A 21,986-nucleotide genomic window follows, 5' to 3' on the forward strand; every position below is an offset into this window, starting at 1 on the left:
CCAGAATTATTTGTGTTTATTTTCTGTTTCTGTCTCTAATAATGCGGCATATTGTCTTTGCTGTGTATAACAGAACTTTAGGCAAGCAGCGTATTGGCCAACTCGACGGTGTTGACGATGGATCAGAGAGCGATACCAGCATCTGCACCACCAGCACCACCACCACCACGACAGCCACCTCTTCTTCCACACCACATAAAAGTACTCCCAAGAGAAGGGGCAGAGAAAGACACACTGAAAAACAAGACTCTCATGACTCGAGCAAGGAAGCTGACAACAGCGGTGGAGTTGTAAGCGGAAACACGCGGGAAGGAAGAAAGAACCAGAAAGAAAACTGTCTTCCTCTTGGAGGCGGGGTCAAGTCCCAGCCGCAGAGTCAGGGTCAGGATCCTCTCGAGGCCCAACTGTCCCTCAGCACAGACCTGCTTAAATCAGACTCTGACAACAACAACAGTGATGACTGTGGTAACATTTTGCCATCAGATATCATGGAGTTTGTCCTCAACACACCTTCCATGTCAATGCAGGCTCTGAGTCAGCAGTCTGAGGCGTCCTCCTCGGAGCTGCTCCTGGATGACGGCTATGTTGGAGTGGATGTCAACCGGCCCAAAGACATCCTGTTTGATGACTTTTCCCAGCAGCTTCCCAGTGCTGAGAGTGGAGCTGTGGTGGAGAGTAGTGTGAATAGCTCCATATCTGTAGAGGAGCCATATCTTCCTTTGGAGCTGCCATCTGATCTCTCTGTCCTGACCACACGCAGCCCCTCTGTCAACACCAGCCAGAACCACACTGCTGGGAGTCTTATCTCAGATACCTCAGACCACACTATGCTGGGCTTAACTTCTGACCCAGAGACAATCCGTGGAGAAAAGAATGAGGACAAGAAAAGAGCAGGGCCAGGTGTGTCCCCATCGGAGAATCAGCATGATGCTACAACTTTGGGAAACAGGGAAACGCAGGTCACAGAGGCAGGTCACATGACTCCTGAGCAGTTTATTCCCAGCCCTGCCATTGGCCAGGTGGTTGAACCTCCAGGTAACCAGGATGTTCCACGGAGTTCTGGTACCCCTGGTTTGCCAAGTTCACCCTCCCTGCCTCTTCAGGGTCAGAAGTACATCCCAACATCAGCTTCAGCTGCAGGCAGCCCCAGTACAGTTCCTGGCTCAGGACCATCCCAGACTCAGGTTTCTAGCCCAGCAGTCATCAAACCGGCTCCTGACAAGCTCATTGTGGTCAATCAGCAGTTCCAGCCTCTCTATGTTCTCCAGACCGTCCCTAATGGTGTTGCCCAAAAAATGACTGCCACAGGAGTGATGGACACCAGCTCTTCAGCAGTGCTGAGCTCTATGACACTTACGACAGGGCTGAATACTGCTTTATCCACAGCCCAGTCAATATTTCCTGCTGGAGGCAAAGTACTGGGTACCATGGCTCACGCCTCCCAGATTCACACCTTTACAGGAGCCACACAGACGGGCTTCCAGACGGGAATCCCCAGCACCACCTCAGGGCTTCTTATTGGGTTGCCCCGCGACCAGCCCCAGATTCTGGTCTCGGAGGCTGGTCGGCCACGCGAGCTGGGTCCCAGCGTTGCCATAGTGTCCAGTCCTTCCTCCCAGGCTATTCTCGCGTCTGCTCACGGCAAGAAGAGGCCCATTTCTCGTCTACCAAGAAAAAACAAAAAGCTGGCCCGCTCCCGTAACCAGCCTACTTTGGCCCCGTCTGAAGTAGGACCTTCCAGCATGACGCTCATCAACCTGTCTTCCCCTCAGATTACTGCTGGCATCCCTGGCCAACCTGGTGGCCTGGTTGAGTTAAGCACCATCTCCACTTCTCAGCGCAAGGTCCCAAATATTATCAAGCGACCAAAATCGGGTAGGGTTATGTACTTGGATCCCACTACTCTCCTTCAGCAGAGGATTCCCGGCACTGCCCAGCCTGGTATTCTGGGCCATGATTCTTCCACTCACCTTATACCTTGCACAGTCTCTGGCCTCAACCCCAGTCAGTCAGTGCTAAATGTTGTTTCTGTGCCCCCTAGTGGTGCTACTGGCCTTCTTGCACCAGGATCAGTGTCTCTCTCCACCCCTGTCCTCAGCTCGACTGAGATCACAGGGCCAATTAGCAACCTCCTGTTCAAGGCAAGTCCACACGGCTTGGGCTTTCAATCAGCAGGACCTCCACTGATATCACACCTCAGCTCTTCTGTCCAGACATCTATTGCTAGCAGCATCTGCGTCCTACCATCTCAACAGACTATCAGCGTGGCAGTCAGCCAGCACGGAGAGACCGAAGTTAGTAATATCCACTTACAGCACCAATCTCAGTATATGAACAGAGCCCAGACTGTGGACTCCAGTCCAAACACCACTGTTACTTTAGCCACCTCGCTAAGCTCTGCCAAGGGACGTGTTGTTGGAGTGTTCACCCAAACACAAACCCCTACACACTCCCAGAGCAGTAGAACAACTCCCATCTCCAGATCTTCAGAACAAAGGCCACCTAACTCGACCACTTTAGGAGCGGAAAAAGGGAAACCAAAATCAAAGAGGAGCAGACAGAGTCCAGACATAACCACTGTGAAAAAGCTCAAGGCCTCTCAGGCAGAGGAGCATCATAGCAACCCTGCAGGACGACATCCCTCAAAGCCAAGGTGAGACAGTTGTTATTCTGGCGGCTTGAGATGTATTATGTTTTCATTTTATTACTCTTTACATCAATGAATAGGAAGAACTAGTTAACAATGTTAGGTGCCATAATATATGGAGAGTAATGAATAATAATTTTGTTTTTTTTTCATAATGAGAAACATTATACAAGGTCCATATGATCATAAAAAATCTGGGGAAAAAAGTCATGGTCGTTTGATTCATAAGTATCTCAACAGAAATAAAACAATACTGTTAAATACTTAAATGTGCTGACAGGTCACTTACGTCACTTAACGGTGTTCTCTGCATGTTGTGACGTCTTTCGGCTGCTGAAATTGTGGCAAAGTAACTTTGAAACCCACTGGCCACATTTCAAGCCCTGGCTACACGTTTACTTTTGAAGGCACAAGCTTGCCTTTTCAGATCATATTCCCAGACAGCCATTGTTTGTCATTCATTTTTTTGGTAGATTTTCATTCTTATTTTTTCATGTATGCACAAATGTTTCAGGAAATATATACGGTCGTGCCATTTTTGGGTGAAAACCCTGATTGTAACTAATTGTGAATACAAGAACAGGATTGTGTTTATGCCTTATTCTTTAGATATGTTTTTATAACATATTATTTGTAGAACATTATATTTTCAGTCACTGTACTTTATATAATACAGTTTGATTTGAGTACAGAGAAGTGGAATAGACCAATTGGTCCCTAGAGTACTTGTGCGTAAAACGTATTATATATACATTATACATTTTGAGCCTCTCTTATCCTCTTTGCAAGCAGTTCCAAAGAGCTGAGTTCCCCCGAACCCATGGATACAGGCAAGCCTGGAGACAAGGCGACCAACAAGAGGTATGGGGTTATCTATGCAAGGGGCCCATTTTCATACGTTATAAATTAACAAGTTCTAATGCTTGCCTATAATATTTTCCAGTGTGCTTGGTAAAAAGAAGACATCTGATAGTCCTGTGCTACCGGGGAAAGTAGTAGGGAAAGACAAACCATCTGCAGCTGGCGGAGCAGGGTCTCTTCCCGTGGCTTCACCCCCCGACCAAGATGGCAACAGCAGGGATACCGGCCTGGATAGCAAACCCAAGAAGGGCATACTTTTTGAAATATGCAGTGAGGACGGCTTCCACATCCGCTGTGAGAGTATCGAAGGTGAGAGAATAGGACTTCTCAAATATGTCTTTCTCAAAAGACATATTTATATAATGGGTGCTTTTAAAGTTGATATAGCTATGTTTAGAATTTTTTTCCCAATAAATAAAGAGCACAGGGCTATTTGCAATCACAAAGAAAAAATGTCCTCTTTGTTGCAAAGTGTTTCGACTACATGTTGATACAAATCATTACTGTAAATGCAAAATACTCCTCACTTCCTGACTGCTCTTGATGTTCTTTGTCAGAACTAAGGAATCACAGTAATTACAACATGTACATAAAAGGTTACATTTCACATAAATACTACACAACGTTTAGAATAAGAACTGTTGATGTGTGTCCACTATTGAACATACATTGTGCGGGAAATACTCAGCTGCCGTGTCTAAACTTTACAGAGGCTTGGAAATCCCTGACTGATAAGGTGCAGGAAGCTCGCTCCAATGCACGACTCAAAGAGCTCTCTTTTGAAGGTGAGGCTTGACTCTGACTACCACACAAAACAAAGAAGCATAGATGCGTTGCTATATATGCAAAACATGAATTGTGGACGTGTTCCTCTGCTCTGTCAACTGACATTGTGCGGGAAATACTGAGCTGCCGTGTCTAAACTTTACAGAGGCTTGGAATATATATATATATATATATATATATATATATATATATATATATATATATATATATATATATATATATATATATATTCTTAATTCTTAGCTTTAAGTTCTTGTAATTCGGTGTGGAAGGAGGACCTAGCAAAATAAGTTTTTCATTGTACGGAGTAACTCTGTTAACGATGCATGTGACAAGAAAAATATCTCTCTATCTCCTCTCAGGTGTGAATGGATTGAGGATGCTGGGTGTCGTCCACGAGGCGGTGGTCTTCCTCCTCGAGCAGCTTTACGGCTCCAGACACTGTCGGAGCTACCGTTTCCGCTTCCATAAACCAGAGGAAACCGATGAACCTCCCGTCAACCCCCACGGGTCGGCTCGTGCAGAGGTCCACCACAGGTGAGCAAGGAACCCACACACACACACACATATAAATATGTGTGTGTACACATGTGTATATGACGATGTATTGTGGAGTGTGCGCCAAGACTGTTCTTTTATCACAAGGCCTTGATGGAGGGAAATTGATTAAATGATTAATTTGACGATTGGAAAAGCAAGAACCTTCTTTCTGACTTTAACGCTCCGAATTCGAAAATGTTTCATCAAACTTGTAGCCAAACCTGATCTTGTGCGTTTGTGTTTCTGACTGCTGCCTATTACATCTGTTTGTCTTCCAGGAGGTCTGTATTTGACATGTTCAATTTCCTGGCCTCTAAACACCGCCAGCCTCCTGAGTACAGGCCGCAAGAAGACGACGATGATGAAGGGCAGCTCAGGACTGCCAGGTCAGTTACCGCGCTCATTAGATTTTGTATTTATTCACAGTCATTACAATCTGACATTGTGCTGCTGCAACACCTAAATTCCCCCCTCAGGAACTTTGCTTACATTATCTAAACTGATCTTATTATCTGAAATTGAGAGTTAATAGTAATAAATATAATTTTGTCAAGAAGGTCTCATAAAACCACAACATTTCTTTTTGTTGCAGGCGTGCCTCCATGGAGCTACCACTGGCTGTGAAGTTTAAACAGCTCAAGGCCACCTCAAAGGAAACCGTTGGAGTCTACAGGTTAGATCCGGGGGCCTTAAACTTTCTACTAAAAGGGTACAAATCTGTCGATGAAAAGTTGCATACGACGTAGATGATGTCCAATAGCTGCGTTTCCACTAAACACATCCTGGTAATTTTAGTTTCGGGTCTACTGTTCAAGGAACTAAAAGGTTCCTTCAGACCAAAGTTGACGAGGAATGCTGGTGGTCGTAGGCGTAAACACACAACCTTGGTTTTATGTCATTGCAACAACGTTCACTGCCGCTTAGTGCTTTGTTGGACATAATGAATGAAATGCAAGGGGTGAAAATGAAACTGAGACCGCCTGTCTCGTGTGTGTGTTTGATGGTTATTTATTTGTGCTTTAAAATGTAACTGGCATGAAACTATTTTTTCTCTCATTCACAGCACTGCTGCGGGTTGTATTTCTTTTTGTCTTTTTGAGTTGGGAAGTCGAAAGTAAAGTCTAACTTTACATTTAGTGTTACCAAACATAGACAAATGCTCTCCCCATCTTTTAAAATAGTCCTACATTCATACAAGACTGCTTCCTTGTTTTATGTATGCAGTCTTACATGACTTGAAGCAGAGGTGCTGGATGTGTACGACCAATCAGCAACATCATCCCTGCTAATCCCACCCTGAAAGTTCACAGTTCAGATCTTTTTAGGGGGTTAAAATGTTCCTGGAACTTAGTCTCGACCCTGGTCTCTGTGGTTGAAACACAGGGAGTTCCCCAAAAGGTTCCTTCCGAGTACTAAGAAAGTCCTGTGGTCTAAAGAAGATTTTGAGAGATTTGCTGGTTTATTTCACTGTCACACGTTGTTTATAATAATAGGATCACTTGTGGGTTTTTTTTAATGTCTATCTAAACTTCATTGTATAAAAAAAGGCAGATAGCCTCAACAAAAGTAACATCTACATATGCAGGCTGAAGCCAGCACTGGGACTTAATTCCTAAAACTTTATCCATGTGCAGGTCACCCATTCACGGCCGAGGTCTGTTCTGCAAGAAAACCATTGATGCAGCGGAGATGGTCATTGAATACTCTGGAAATGTCATTCGGTCCGTGCTCACTGACAAACGGGAGAAATATTACGATGGAAAGGTGAGGTCAAGGGAAAGCACTTTGAGTTTAAATTGTATTAGTTTGATCAACTTAAACCATTTAACAAACATCGGGAGCACACTATTACATGCATAAAACCTCTGTCTTCACTTTTTTGTCTCAAAGGGGATTGGCTGCTACATGTTTCGCATCGACGACTATGAGGTGGTTGATGCCACGGTGCATGGCAACGCCGCCCGCTTCATCAACCACTCCTGCGAGCCCAACTGCTACTCTCGGGTCATCACTGTGGATGGCCAGAAGCACATCGTCATCTTGGCCTCTCGGCGCATCTACTGTGGGGAGGAGCTAACCTACGACTACAAGTTCCCTATTGAGGATGCCAGCAACAAGCTGCCCTGCAATTGCGGCGCAAAGAAGTGTCGCAAGTCCCTCAACTGATATCCGGACACTTTAAAGAGGACTGCTAGTCTGTTGATCAGCAGTGCCACGACGTTCTGAGGTCCTCCCTACTGGGGGTTTGCCGTGGCACTGGCTTTACGTCAATTTCCTGGGTCCGGCCCCAGTAGGACCACCGCTGCCCACAGGGCACCAGCTCTGTCAGTGTTTCTGCTGCTGGTGTTGGCAGAGCGCAGCAGAGGCAGCGGCCGTGGGTCCTACTGGACATACAGGAAGAGTCATTTTGGAGGAGGGGCCACTTGTAGAAGTTCAAACATATTGTGCCTCCTTTTGTCTCATTTACATTTGGCAGGGGAAGTTTTGCCTTCAGAGGTGAGTTATGATACGGTTTGAGCCTTCACAGCATTGCAATATAACAATAACTTTAATTTACATTTGGATGATAAAGTTATCCCTTTATCATTTTTTACATTGGCCCATCCTCCTTCATTTTTTTAGAAGTACGTTATGGTCCACTAATGCTGAGATGTAAACATAGAAGAACAAAAATTCAAGAACTTGGTCCCATTTTACACCAAAGTGCAATTTGTTGAAGGGACTTGGAACAGTAATTTTAATAGAAAGAACAATTAGCAACTTGTTAGTATTTCTGTTTTTGTTTATTTTTTATAAATCTCAGTGTCAGCTATAATTGATGCACATCTCCCTGAATGTGCCCTGATGCCTCCAGAGCCGTTGTGATTTACTGAACCTTTCCCCCTTGTGCTTGTGTACATTAACACTGTAAATAGGAGCTGCTTGTGAATAAGCAGCCTGAGAAGAGCTGTACAGGTGGAAACACTAGGGGGAGCAGTGACCACAGAAAGGAAGAGAGAGAAAAGAGACGCAGGGGTAAAAATGTAAATTTGTTTAAAAAGCAAAAGGTTATTTTTGTCCGTTCGTGTAAAGGGTGATATCTGAGGTCGATACCATCCGTTGTACTTAAATTGACTTTAAGTCTGACAGCTTGGCAGCGATGTAGACATGTTATTGATGGGATTAAGCTTCTGGCCTGACAGAGCGAGGCAGCTAGAGATTCTGGTGGACTGACAGCCAAGGGACTGGAGAGCCCTACTGATGTGCTTTAGTAGACATATTTATAATTGATTTTTGGAGCTGTGTTCCAGATACAGCTTCGGATCTTACAGAAACAAACAAACATGCGCATGCTGTTATTATCAAAATTTATTTTAGTAATTATATAACCTTGGACTTTTGAATCACGTTCCAAATTTCAGCAGCAGAGAGAACCAAACATCACGCCCTTGAATTGAATTTTCACACAAGCTCGTTTTCTTCTTGGCCTGTTGTGATAACCGTTACTTTGGAAACATGTTTTTTTATTTGTATTAGGTCTTTTTTAGTCTTGTCTGTTATCTTTTTTATTATGGACAGGGAAATATCATGCTTGCTTTTAAAAAACAAATGTAAATAATGTATATTTTTCTACAAAAAAAAAAGACTTACAAAGCACTCACTAGTGAATAGCACTTAATGATGGTATTTATATTTTTAAAAAATTGTATTTATTTTATTGCCATTTTTGTAGGAAATAGAGGTTTACAAACACTAATGCTTGGTCTCTATGTTTTGTATTCCGCTGCCTTTTCAAAGTTTTTTTTTAATTTTAATTTTTTATTATTTTTATTTGTAGCCTGAATGTTTTCTTTGATTCCAAAGACTGACACTGGTCTGTGGCTTGGTCCGTTGAGTTCAGTCCACCAGTTGCTCTTTTATCTATCCCGGGCCGTTGCGTCGGAGCTGACGTTATTTTTTATTGTTCCAGTTCTAGCTGGCAGTATGGCAGTTGTGAACTATTATTATGCACTTGAGAGAGTTAAGATTGTTGATCCCGAGCAGATATCTCCTCTCTCCAGCCTTATTGTCTCCACACCACATCACACCGAGAATCAAGTCCACTTACAGGCTGCTGCTACCAGGCAGTCGTATCGAAACGAGTCGTTTTGTTCACTAATCAACCATCAGCGGACTCACTGCCAAGTGGCACGTGTGTAACATCCAACAGGAGTTCCATCAACCAGTTTTGTCCCTCTGCAGACTAAAAACAAAGAGGTGCCTTTATTTTAATGCTATCAACAAGCGTTCATCATCACCCCCTGTCGAGCCAACCCGTTTATTAAAGAAGCCACTTCATCCTGGTGACCACTCATCTGTGCTCACCGGCATTTAAAAATCACTTTTTTATCCTCTCCTTCACTGTCCTCGTTGTTTGCCTTAGTTGTAAATGAGCATGCCTCTTCTCTCTCACTAGCCATCATGTCCTTGATGGTATATTTGAAGAGAAGTTTAGTTTGGTTTCACTATGCGACTAAAGTCAAACGTTGTTGTCCCTTTTTGTACTTAAGTTATTGTTGTCTGCTGACTTCGTCATCGCCTGTTAGCAGTTACTCCCACGCTGCTTCTTGTTGTGCGCTGAAAGAAAATATGACCCACACGTGATTTGCACTTTAGCTGTGACACAGGCACTGAATCGACATAGGAAAACTATTTCTCCAGACAGACAATACAGCTCCAACGCTGAAACCACAAGCACAGATGGTCATTATGGATACTTTGAGTTTGTGCATCAAGACCTCGATACAAGAACTGAGTTTGGGTTTGAATCTGGGGTTTGGTCTTAATGACTCCTGAAAGAGACGTTTGAGGCTCTAGCCAAGTGCACTTGACTCTCCTGCAACTTAAGTGAAGGCAGGGACCACGCCAGCAGCCCTCTCCTTCCTGAAGGTGCAGTGTGTCCAAACCCCGGTTGTGCTTTCCCATTTGGGGCTCTAGATCTGGCGCCCCCTGACCCTGACTGGCGGGCCAGCCTCTCGGTTGTTCAGCTGCACCTCCATTGGGCTCGCTGAGTTCAGCTGCTAAGGTCAACAATGAATGTATATTCCTTCACGCCACCGGGTCGTGTTGATGCTTTGTCAGCTTACATTTGTTTTCAGTTCTTGTGTCAACAACCCTGGTAGAGATATGAACAGTATGTAGATGTGACCTCAAACTGGGCAGCGGCAGCAGTTTTCATTTCAGCACTGGGAATAATACTGACGCGTGAACAGCGGTGGCATTTCCATCTGCAGGACAGCACGTTCTTACTGGGTTAGCTCTCCACTTCACGCTAGCGTCGGTGATAACATGTTTACTGATGCCAAGGGCTCCGTCTCCGGCTCTCGCTTCTCGAGATCCACTCCTGAATTTTCAGTGAACAAGAAGTCATTTGTTTCACTGTCAAGCGGCATACATACAATAAGGAAATGGTCTTCGTTGTTTCTTTGGACTTCATTTTACCACGCCACACCAGTGGCCCTACTCCGTCATTATCTGTAATTATAGTATAAATACATAACAATATTATACGGAAACATGCATAGCAATTTCTTGTACTTTAGTATCTATACAATATATGGAATGGACAGACAAACTTAGTTACAGTAGCAAATCAGCAAATTTATAACGGTTAATAGCAATGTTTCAATGTACTCTATAATGGTTTTGTGTTACAGTACTATCAGATGAAACTAACGTGCATCATTCTTTTGTATATTGATATCCAGTACCAATTTTGCTGTGCCTGTGAGTGCTCCTTCATCAATAAAGGAGCGCTGCAGTTTTGCTTTTCAAATTTCTTTCTGGAAAGGAACTTTTTTTTTATGTGATGAGAACTGTAACTGTATTAATGTGGTTGTAAACTTCTTGAGGTCAGCCATTTTGTTTCCCCCCCCCCTCTGGTTGTTGTAGTGAATGTTTTTCTGTTTTTTCTTTGTATGTTTTAACAGGGACTTTTTAGACGGCTTACTTGATGTGGAATAAATTAAGAGTTTGGTCTGTGGAGACTTTAAAGATCTTGCCGAAATGGCGTTTTCCATTTTGGAAAATCTCTCGTGTCTCCCTGACGACCTCTCTCGCCTCCGAAGCTTTTGTTGTACTTATCATGTACTGGTTTTTTTTTTTTTTTTTTAAATAGAAAGTCATAATGCTGAGATAATGCTGATGTTGAAAACATTTTATTTATTTATTTTGTGCAACATCCACCCTGAATTGTTCTTTTACAAGTCAAGGTTTGGGAGCGGGCCGACAAGTACGTAACATGTATTTGTAATTTTCTAATTGTTTCTTGTGTATAGAAGTTATCAGCCGAGGATGGGATGTGGTGTCAGAGGGAGCGGAAGGGACGGACATGCAAAAAAAGAGGGATCATGGATCATGAACAGGCTTGTTTCTTATGCCTTGAATATACCTTTGTCTTATCAATATTCCTCCCGCTCTCTGTAATAATGGTATTCATGAGTTCAACAGTCATATTTTATCCCGTTTTAACAGTGTTCTTTCAATACACATCAACGAAATGAAGGAAAACCACCACAGTGAAAATAGACCACAAACTACTTGGTTGAATGTATAATTAGGAAACAAAGTTGTATATAAATGTAAAAAGAAAAGTTTCTAATCATGTTTATTTTCTATGCACTTTTTTTATTTAAGTGATAGTTTAAATAATAAACATGTCTCCTTTACTCTTTGTTGTCTCTTGCCTCGTTTACTAATTTAAGTTTTGGGAAGTTCAGGACATCTTTTAATATCAAAAAGAAGGGCTGTTTTTGAGTTCATTCCCAAATTAATAACTTCTTCACCGTCACCGACTAGAAATAAACTAAAATTGTTTGCCAAGTGGTCTGAATCAACAGTAAATCTTCTGAGCAGCAGTTTATGGACTTTTTACAGGAAATTATCAGAACCAGAATGTGCTGATTCGACTGCTGCTAATTCAAAACATGCCTCAACTCCTCCCATAAAACCAGGGTTTTATCGTTAAAATGCTGAGCAGGCGCACGTGTTCAGCCAGAGCAGTTTCACTCTTTGTTCTCCGTGAACAACACACTGAAAATACGGATTCTGTATATATGTAGGGTGTGTGCACAATTTCACAAGCAATTCAGTTTTAATTTCCTACGTTTGTGTCAATAAAACATAAAGATGTGTTGATTTTAATTACATGAGTTACTGTGAAGACGTTTTTATAGTTTCTATAGCTTTTTCACAAATCTACTGAAGATATAAATGTATGTGCACCCCTCATGTAAATCCATGTGATATCTCATAGTTGTGCCTCGTTCTGCACCAAACTATTCAAACAGCACTTTAGGGGGCGAAGTCCAATAAACCGACCGGAATAATTTTCCGGATAAATACTTAACCCACTTCATTCAATTGTAAAAACAAGTATTCCTTGAATATAAAAAACACAGTTTGAATGTCTTTGCTTTCGCCTTCTCGGCTATCACAGATGTCTTTCAAGCCAATAGGTGACAGTCCACCTGAAGTTATATGCTGATGACATTTTATGAACAACACTAGACTTTTATTCCACCATAACTGAACTGGCGACCATTTATCATCATGGTAACCTTTCAATTGCACCTTTAGGCTCACAAGTTACATATATTCGTTCATATATATTCTCATGTTTGAGTAATTCTTCGCTGAACGAGCACAAACAGAAGCGACCCAAAATGCACAATGAAAACACACGTCTAGCGGCTCTGTGGGGCTGTTTGAGCTTAATGCTGACATCATCGTTCTAACACGCTCACATTGCCGATGGGGACATGCTGAGGTTAACCAGGTGTAATGTTTACCGTGTGCACAAATCTAATTATGTGTGTCATCATGCCAACAATTGCTAATTCTCTCTAAAGACAAAGTGAGAAGGTTTTCAGTGATTCGTCTGTCTGGTGTTATTTGCACTCCTGTAACCCTAAACTTGAATCTTGTTGAGACACTTGGTTTAAAACCACACGTCCCACTAATGGAGGTGAAAAATGGAGGTGAAAAAGTGAGGACATCACCAACGTCAGTATCAGATTCATCCTCTGGGATGTTATCGATCCACCAAACAGTTGTTGAGACATTTCAGTTGGGACCAAAGTGGCTCTCAGGATCGACGTTGCCATCCGAGAGCAACTAACACGGCTCAACTAAACACAGTCCTGCGCCGAAGCTTCATCCTGCTTACTTTTTGCTTTTGTTTCTCCCACAGAGATTAGACACTCCTCCACCATCTCCAGCTTTGGCAGCGTTCTGGTCTGTTTGGGGTCACTGCTGCACGATAACAGTGAAAACATGTTTTCCTTGGCCAAAATTCAAGGGAGCTGCTGAATTCAACCGGCTCAAGTGTAGCTTCCTTGCCAAAAGGATATTAAGAGCTCTCGCTTTAGCGATTTAACACCGCCAGTGAAAGATTACAGGGAGAAGAGGATTACTGTCAGAGAGTCTTGTCTGAGAGGGAGACGGATAAATAGGATGATGTTATCTGGATGGAGCAAATTGCCTCTTTTTGGAGGCAGATACAGAAAATCACATCGTGGAGTAAAGAAAGTGCGATTGTCTCTATTTCCTTTTATGTCAGTTGATGTCTGTATTTGTCTCTCCTGTCCTTTAAATTCTGATGGTTTATGTAAAGCATCTCATGAAATCGAGCTCATTCTCTGCTGCAGCTTGGTGTGGTGACTTTTGCCTTTTTTCTGGCCACAGCCCTTTGAACTCTGAGGTTATGTCTTGGAGAGTTTCCCAAACACTGTTATGCAATCTCCCAAACATTAAACCCCTCATTTCATATTGATTTCACCACAATGTTGTTTCAGACTTGATTATTTCTCTTTTGTTTGTGCTGGATAAACATCAAATATGTTCTTCTCTGTCCTCCCTTTTTTCTCTCCTCCCATTTTCTAATTGGACTTCGTAACCATTTCCTTTCAGTTGTTCTTAGCCAGAGGCTCTGGATGGGAGGAACGGCTTTCACTGGTTTCTCTTTGATGTGCGCAAACATCTGCAGCAGCAGCTCCCAGAGACTTCACACCACATCGTCTGGTAAGTTCAGTTTTTTTTCCCTCCTGATTTGTGAGTAAAAGTTGCTTTTTATTGTTTCAAGACACACAGAGGAAGCCTCCACATGCAGCGTTCAGATTTGTCTGAAGACTTTAGTGTGGAGAAGTTTTCCCCTTTCGTGCAACCGATACCACGTAAATTAGTTCAAAGTGTATCATTGTGTATTAGATGTGACTGCCAGTCTTCTTATCTAAAAATCTTAATCTGTAACATAGGTAGTCAACTAACGCTGCCAGAGAATGTGTTACAGTTAAAAGTAAAAATAATTATCTCTTAAATGTAGCAGTGTAAGCAAATAATGTAACATAAAATATGTACATAACATTGTCACTGTAAACATAGACAATATCACTTCAGCTAGTCTTAATATGACACAAGTTATTCTGTCTTACAGAGAAATCAAATCTTTGAACTGTAAAAAATGGATCTCCATCATCGAGGTGGTTGGTCATATAACGGCAACTTACGAATAGGAATTGATAATAATGGCAGACAAATCTGCACCTTGTGATTATACATAAAAAACAAAGACCAAAAGCTGCTGTGACAGGATAAACCGAGTCAAAAGTGTCGTCTCCTTAGTGGCCGAAACGGTGGATTCATCTTTTGTTCGGTTATTAAAAACATTCACATGTCGAATCATCCGAGGAGTGATGGCAGACAGCTGTTCAGACTCTCCATTATTTGTCCTCTTGTCTGCTCTCCTCTTCTGCCAGGAATGCTGACATGCATTGCTCTCTCCCTCTAACTTATTTCTCACTGTTTCCTTCTGTTTTTATCCCTGCCCCTCCTCCTCCTCCTCCTCCTCCTCCTCTCTTTTATTTGGCAGCAGTTGTGGATGTACGCTTTAGATTCCAATGAGGAGACCACCAGATAGATGACAGACAACTCTTAGCTGTTCTCATCATTGTCACAAACCACAAACAGCAAGCTTTCACCATAAACATGGAGTCCACAAGAGAGCTGTGCTCTCTTAGCCAGCTGTGAGTCCTCCTGCTCAGCTCATCAGGGCAGTTTATGGTCCTGTGACGCCTGTCCTGCTGCCAGACAGACGGCCAGACAGGACGACAAACTGTGGAGACGAGCTGACCAAGATCATATATATATATATATATATATATATATATATATATATATATATATATATATATATATATATATATATATATATATAATGTGAGTCACCTCACACTGTCCAAGCAGGGTCAGAAAATAAGATTGAAGTTCACACACGGGCAGGAAACCCTTTCAACGATTAAATGTGGCTGTGAGTAGTTTCTGAGACGCCTGTTTTGTCATCGTATGTTGTTATGAAGTTGTGATTAGTCATTAGTTCATGACTCTGTATGTATGTAATGACTTAATGGCCCTCACAGAAACACAGCTTACACACTTTTTAACATGGATTTTTGATCTTTTTTTGCAATTTTGCCAAACAATTGGATGATGTCTAGTTTTGAGTGATTTATGTAAATCAGTCTGCGATTGTAGATGATGGTCTCTTCTGTTTGCATTATTTCATCGCTGGTCTTTTTTTTTCTCGTGCATTCCTTGAAGCAGCGTGTGCTGTTTTTGTAATCATGACTCTCAATCCATTACACGAGAAAGCTGAATCACCAGTTGGAACCAAAAACTGCACCTGCCATAATAAAAAACAGGCCTGTTTTTATCTTTTCAAAAAGGTATTTGATTTTTCTTAAAGATATCTGAGAAGGGCACTTTCATTCCTATTTATTTACAGTGTGTGCATTACTGACATGATCCAATGAGTAATGCTAACTCAAATTTAATCCTGTACCACAGGGAACTGAATTATACTGCAAGTCCTAAAATGATGTCGTAAAACACTCATAATTGCGGTGAATTACATTTAAATCCTCTTTGGCGTCTGTGATCTGATGAAGTTAGCGTTTAAGTGATGTTCATATGGTGCACCCTTCTTTAACTGGAACATATTATCCAGTTCAAACTTTGGTGTGGCTCATCCGCAGACGTCTTCGTAACCCGTAATGTTTCCTTTATCTTTGCAAGACTAAACTCTATTTCTCTTTTTTCCCCTCAGCCCTGACACTGCAATGAACTCACTCTGGCTGTTGCACGCCCTCCTTCTCCTCCAAGTCCATCTTTCCAACCAGTTGGAAGACAACAAGATCCCTCCCAGTCTGTGTACTGGTCACCCTGGTATCCCGGGCCTTCCTGGAGCTCATGGCAGTCCTGGTCAGCCAGGGAGAGACGGGAGGGACGGGAGGGATGCTGCTCCGGGGGAGACTGGACCGAAGGGGGACATGGGAGGCCCAGGTGCTCTATTTTATTTATTTCATTGACGTGACACATGTCTGCTGCTGATGCTCACGTCTGTGCTACCCCACAGGTGAGACAGGGCTGCGAGGCCTGACCGGAGACAGAGGTGACCCAGGAGAAAAGGGAGAGGGAGGAAAGGCAGGAGAGTGTGCGGTGGCCCCCAAATCCGCCTTCAGTGTCAAACTATCCGAGGGTCACACTCTGCCCCTCGCCGCGGGGGACGCAGTCCGCTTTGACAAGGTCCTGATCAACGAACAGGGCGACTACAACACGGAGACGGGACGCTTCACCTGCAAAGTACCAGGGGTTTACTACTTTGCCGTCCACGCCACGGTATACCGAGCCAGCCTCCAGTTCGACCTGATGAAAAATGCACACGCAGTGGCTTCTTATTTCCAGTTCTACGGCAACTGGCCCAAACCGGCGTCACTGTCAGGCGGCTCCCTGCTCCACCTCGTCCCTGGTGACCAGGTGTGGGTCCAGATGGCTCTGTCGGAGTACAGTGGATTTTACTCCAGCACCAAGACAGACAGCACCTTCACTGGCTTCCTGGTTTACTCGGACTGGAAAAACTCCGCTGTGTTTGCATGACACAGGGATCATGATCCGAGCAAAGCCATATCCCACTTTTGGGAAATGAACCACAAGCTGTTTTTTGTTAGCTTATTTCAGTTTTCTTCTTGAGAAGTGAATGGGTCGTGACTTGGTGCATCTGTATTTGTGTAATGAGTTTAAAATGCACCAGACGATGTTGCTTGAATGGCACATACCGTACTGGTGAGGTGTGTGAGGTACACACACTGTTTACTCAGTGTCTGTTCTTCAGTTGCAGCCTTCGAACCGCTGCAACACTTAATTCTTGTAACAGATGTCGTGACAGCCGCCTCTGGCCAACTCCAGGCCACAACTTCAAACAGCTTTAATGCAATTATTGCACTTTGTTTCCCACCAATATCTGTACAGCACATAAGAAAAATGAATAAACCATCTTAGTTTTTAAAACAAACACATGACTGACATATTTCGGGCCATGAATATATTTTCTCACTGTGGGAAGATCAGTTTTATATATTGCTGCAATAAGTCAGTTCTACACTTTTAAATCAATCTCCAACTTCATATGTGGGTCACTTTCTCATAAAACGTCAGTTTGATTTTATAAGCATGTACCTGATCGTAGTGGTGTGAAAAGTACTCAGATCCTTTACTGAAGTAAAACTGTGTGAAAACATTCCATTACGTGCAGATTCCTACTTTATAACTTAGACTTAACTTTAACTATGCATATATTGTCAGAAAAATGTACTTCCAGTTTTGAATATTAACTTGTAAATACTGTAGTATCAATGGAGAAGTGTCATTGTTGTCGAAGCTGGTTGAGGTGGAGCTAGTATTTATACAGGTGCTTTGATGTGTCCAACCTAAAGGAATCAGAAAGATTGTGAGAGTAAATGATTTGACCTCATTGAGCCTCAAATTGTAACTCAAACGAGACCATCTGGGAAGTTGAGATGGTAAATCCTTTCTGCTGAAGCCGTTAACAACTTATAGGCATATAAGAAAAATTAACCCTAACCCCTAACCCTAACCCAACCCTAACCCTAACCCTAACCCTAACATGACAAGGTACTTCAAAATGATCGAAATCTTAACTGTAAATAATGTTGTGCGGTAAAACTGAGTTAGAGTATAAAAGCAGGATTAAATGGAAATACTCCAGTAGTACTTTAAAAGTACTTTGCTTGAGTAAATGTACTTTGTCACTTTTGACCATTGCCAAATGAATCAACTTTCACGTGGCATTTAAATCAATTAAATCCACCCGATACACACCACAATTTGGATCCCATTCCCAAAGGAAAAGCAAAACTAAAGTAAATACCATCATGAAAACATCTGGAAATTATTAATTTTCCACTGGTTTACACTGTTTACTCCGGCCGAATGGCTTCACCAAACGCTGTGACACTCTGCAGCTACGCTCCAGCGCTGTGAGCTGGTCGCTGTAAGTCACCTCCTTCTTCCTGTCACTCATAGTAAAACAATAATAACACTTTAGTTTCACACTTTACTGAGCGAAGTGTCTCTCATCATCTCTTGGCATCTTTCTTGAGGCGGCGTTGTTTATTTATGAGGGTAAACACAGACAAGACCAGAAGCAGTGATGTCTTTGTGTGCCTGTCGAGTACACATGAGGTAATGTTTTTTTCCTTCATTCCCAGACTCCTACACATAATTAAGCTTTGAATAAGTCCTCATCGGTTTTCCCTCCTATGATAGAATGAAAGAAGCAGGGAGTTAATCAATCTGCTCCTGGCTTCAGACAGTTGTTTCCGTTCCTCTACAGCCTGTAAACCGCTCTGTTTGAAGCTGATGGCATCGACCCCTGAAATACTGAGCTCTCATTGGTTGATGAGAAAGAGTTTCACGTCTAAAGCCTTGATGCAGATACAATGTAGTTAATATAGTGAGATACTGTGATAGACAACATGCACAACATGCACTATAGGTCACCCACTGGAAGGAAGTGCCTGTAAACTCTACTCATTTATAATGTTAATAATTAATTATATTTAACATATTGTTGTCCATGGTATGTATGTCCTGTCATCATGGCCTAAAGACTATGTTAGAGAAATAAATTAACATTTTTACCCTCAAACACACATTATTACTTTGAATATTTAGATGTTTCAAAAAATCTAGCCATTGCCATCAGGTTGCCTGGCAACCAGTTGATGGAGGAAATAGTGCAGAACAAATAAATGTGACTTTTTTTTCCATTTAGAAACATCTTTGAAGATTATTGGCAAAACAAACATTGTGTGTAATTTTAGAATACAAACTGAGCCCCAGATTACCAGAAACTACATATGACTTCGTTGTCCTCCGTAAAAGGGATCTCAAAAACACAATTACAACATGTGTATATGAATTCTGATCCTTTAAAACAAAAATATGACAAAAGACAAAATATTCCTGATAAACACAGATGGCCGTACCGATAAAGTCAAGAGGAAATATACTTTCACCGTGTATATTATTCTCAGTCTCTCAGGTTAAGATGGAGTCTGCTCTCGGTGGAGGAGCTACTTCTCCAGCAGGGGGCAGTAGTGTACCACCGTCCAGCAGCTAAAACATGGCCCGTGGGAACATCTGCAGACGTAAGTATCACGTATCATCACTTTGTGCTTCACGTTATGGAGGACTGATGATTTCAACCATCTGGATCACAGTCTGTGAGCCCGGAGGTGACTTTATGATGTGTGGCTGTGCTTGAAAGAAACCTGAACTGTCTGCACACACAGACTCGTGTCGTGTGAATAACTTGATACAGTCATGAGGAGAGGGTGTTATGATACTCTAATAACGACAGCTATGACTTTATATAACATGTTGAGGACTATTTTAAATGCGCTTGAACTTGAATATTACTTCTCCTAGTCTAGTTTTCCACATTCCTAAAGATGCACGAGTAATCTCTACACAACTCTTTTGTTGGGCTTTTGCATGTTCATGTTGGACGATAGCGGTACTTAAAATAGATTATTGCTGAACTATTCAACTGAGCAATTATCGAACACTGCACTACAGTTTTGCTGTTATGGCACAACCAAGAAGAAGTTCCACTGAAGTGTCCTTCAAAGCACATTTCATTTGTAAGGTAATCTCAGGGAAGATTTCCAAAAGGAGAAGATGTGCAGTTCAGTCTTTTGAGAGGATTTATTGATTCTGATATTCAGGGTGTTTAATGGCCTGTTCAAACTCACACTTACACCAGCTATCATAACAGCTGTTTGTCATTTTCAATGACGTCGTTTTCTTTTTCGTTCTTCTTGAGATTTTGCCCATTAAAAGTTTTGTTTTGTCACAATACAGTTTCATTGAACATTCCCAATACAGGTGTTTTCATACTACATCAACTCAAACCTCTTGACTAGATACAAGTGATCGGAAATTTAACTAATTATGTGACTGCACGGCTGCTGATTTAGGTGTGTCATCTAAAAGAAGGTGGTTCATTTTATATTGGAAATGTACTAAATTACTTTGTAAAGATCTGTTTCCTGTCAAAAAAGGACACATCAAATCCTCTTTTGTTCCAAAGTCATACAACAAATCTGAACATCTACACAAGGCTTTTTTATTGGCACTGTATTTAAATCTGTACTCCTCCAGACTTGGCCATCCTTCTTTTTGTGTTGGAACAGTAGCACATTTCACAGCATTTCATTTTGCTCTCTCCGTCCAAAGGTCAAAGTTCAAGTACCATGGAGCTCCTCTGATGAGCCCTCTGACCTGATGACTATCATCCAGCTTTAATCGCCTTGTGGCTCACTCATCGAACACTGCATTTAAGGCTGTCAGGATTATCTCGATTACTTCTAACAAACCTCTTGATTACAGTTGAGCCAGAGTTGAGTGGAGGCCAGGACTAATGAGCTTCCCGTCTCTTCTTTATCTCTCCACATTACTGTCAAGCTCTTGTTTTCCATCTTAATTCAACGGCACCGTTTCCTCTCTCTTCTGTCTTCTCTTACCTTTTGTAAAGCACAAGATTTGATCCTCAATGGCTGTGGTTCTCAAATGGGGGGTACTAGTGCTTTTGGGGTTACTTGAAGCCACAACAGGGTATACTTGAGATTTTAAAAATACATATTTAAAATTAGCAAAAATTTAAAAATCCTGCTCCTTAATTAAGGATGTTTTAAATGCAGAGAATAACAAGGGGAATAATAAAGGATCATTTATATCTCTTTCTTCTTTTTTCAAGCACAGATGCTTCGTGTTAGTTAGGGGGTACTTGACTTGACTTTACTTGAGGGTTTTTTCACTAAATAAAAGGTTGAGAACGGCTGCTCTATGCTTGACATATTGCTCCCTTTCGAACTTGCCGAAAATAAACTCAAAGTTCATGATACTTCAGCAAGATAATCTTTTCAAATGAACGTCACTTTCTGGATTTTTTGAAGCGTGAAGTAAAACAGTAATGAGCTAACGTCTCATGAATTCACTTCACCACCACGAAGCTAAAGGCAAACTCATTTTGACGTGATGACTTTTAGTTGTTTAATTTCTTTTTTTAACCACAGGCCTTATTTTAGGCAAAGTAAAACAAAAACATTGACTTTGAGATGAAGGGAACCAGAAGTACAATAATAACTAATTTGCCAGTTTTAAGTCAATTTCCTGCAGTCCTCTAAATTAGAAACTTCACTACTGAGCCACAACTTTAGCTGGGTAGATGCTCACTGTCATGCTGGCTTCAACCCCTCTGGTTTCTCACTGGTTAACACACCAAGATTAAAGCACACAGTTTACACATGCTGGAGAAATTAAGAGTCCGGACAAGAGACAGATATAGTGATCATATACAGATAAAAATAGAGCCTGAGTGAGGCAGGGGAGGATGCACTAGAGTGACATTTTCCCACAGTGCTCGAGGCCAGGCCCACTAGGGTCAAAAGGAAGAGGTCGAATCCCTGGAGTATAAAGCTCTCCTTGGTTTACTCCTCCCTCGTCTTCCCCTGACACTAAACTTCCTCTTTACTGTTAACACCAGCCTCACTTACAACTAACACATAAACACTGCCGAGGCTAGGCTCTAGGGTCAGGAGACAATAAACAACTTCTGGATTTGTTTTCTCGTCTCTAACAGGAATGTTTAACTTGTGGTCTTCCAGCTGAACCCGAAGCACACCTCTCAATTATAAAGAGGACACGATTTCATGTCTCCTGCTTTGTCACACATGCAGGGATGCCTAGACTTTAACAACAAGTTAACATACATAGT

General features: G+C 42.1%; 2 protein-coding genes across 7 annotated transcripts in view; both read left to right on the forward strand.

Moving 5' to 3' along the window:
• kmt2a (lysine (K)-specific methyltransferase 2A) overlaps positions 1-11,455 on the forward strand; it is a 37,974-nt gene extending 26,519 nt beyond the window's left edge. For 5 of the 6 annotated variants that reach the window (XM_068585722.1, XM_068585726.1, XM_068585724.1 and 2 more), the window contains exons 26-34: positions 74-2,653; positions 3,437-3,508; positions 3,591-3,817; positions 4,219-4,293; positions 4,657-4,831; positions 5,113-5,220; positions 5,427-5,507; positions 6,469-6,598; positions 6,725-11,455. In XM_068585722.1, coding sequence (XP_068441823.1) covers positions 74-2,653; positions 3,437-3,508; positions 3,591-3,817; positions 4,219-4,293; positions 4,657-4,831; positions 5,113-5,220; positions 5,427-5,507; positions 6,469-6,598; positions 6,725-7,000 — 3,724 coding nt within the window. In that variant the 3' untranslated portion in view covers positions 7,001-11,455. The remainder of the gene's footprint in view (positions 1-73; positions 2,654-3,436; positions 3,509-3,590; positions 3,818-4,218; positions 4,294-4,656; positions 4,832-5,112; positions 5,221-5,426; positions 5,508-6,468; positions 6,599-6,724) is intronic. The other variant, XM_068585723.1, reaches the window with a different exon arrangement.
• Positions 11,456-13,784: 2,329 nt separating this feature from the next.
• c1qtnf5 (C1q and TNF related 5) lies at positions 13,785-17,424 on the forward strand. Its single transcript, XM_068585310.1, has 3 exons — positions 13,785-13,873; positions 15,954-16,189; positions 16,263-17,424. Exons 2-3 carry the CDS (start codon positions 15,967-15,969, stop codon positions 16,781-16,783), a joined length of 744 nt encoding a protein of 247 aa, XP_068441411.1. The 5' UTR covers positions 13,785-13,873; positions 15,954-15,966; the 3' UTR covers positions 16,784-17,424.
• Positions 17,425-21,986: the final 4,562 nt, after the last annotated feature.

This window comes from Clinocottus analis, unplaced genomic scaffold, assembly GCF_023055335.1.
Source record: "Clinocottus analis isolate CAN_PGR_092001 unplaced genomic scaffold, fCliAna1.0.p SCAF_2, whole genome shotgun sequence".
Lineage (NCBI taxonomy): Eukaryota > Metazoa > Chordata > Actinopteri > Perciformes > Cottidae > Clinocottus > Clinocottus analis.

Bases quoted from the DNA above. Each gene is read 5' to 3' on its own strand.
- c1qtnf5 (XM_068585310.1), top strand. From the start codon at position 15,967: ATGAACTCACTCTGGCTGTTGCACGCCCTCCTTCTCCTCCAAGTCCAT. The intron at 16,190-16,262 runs GTGCTCTATTTT...GCTACCCCACAG, and splicing joins GGGGGACATGGGAGGCCCAG to GTGAGACAGGGCTGCGAGGC.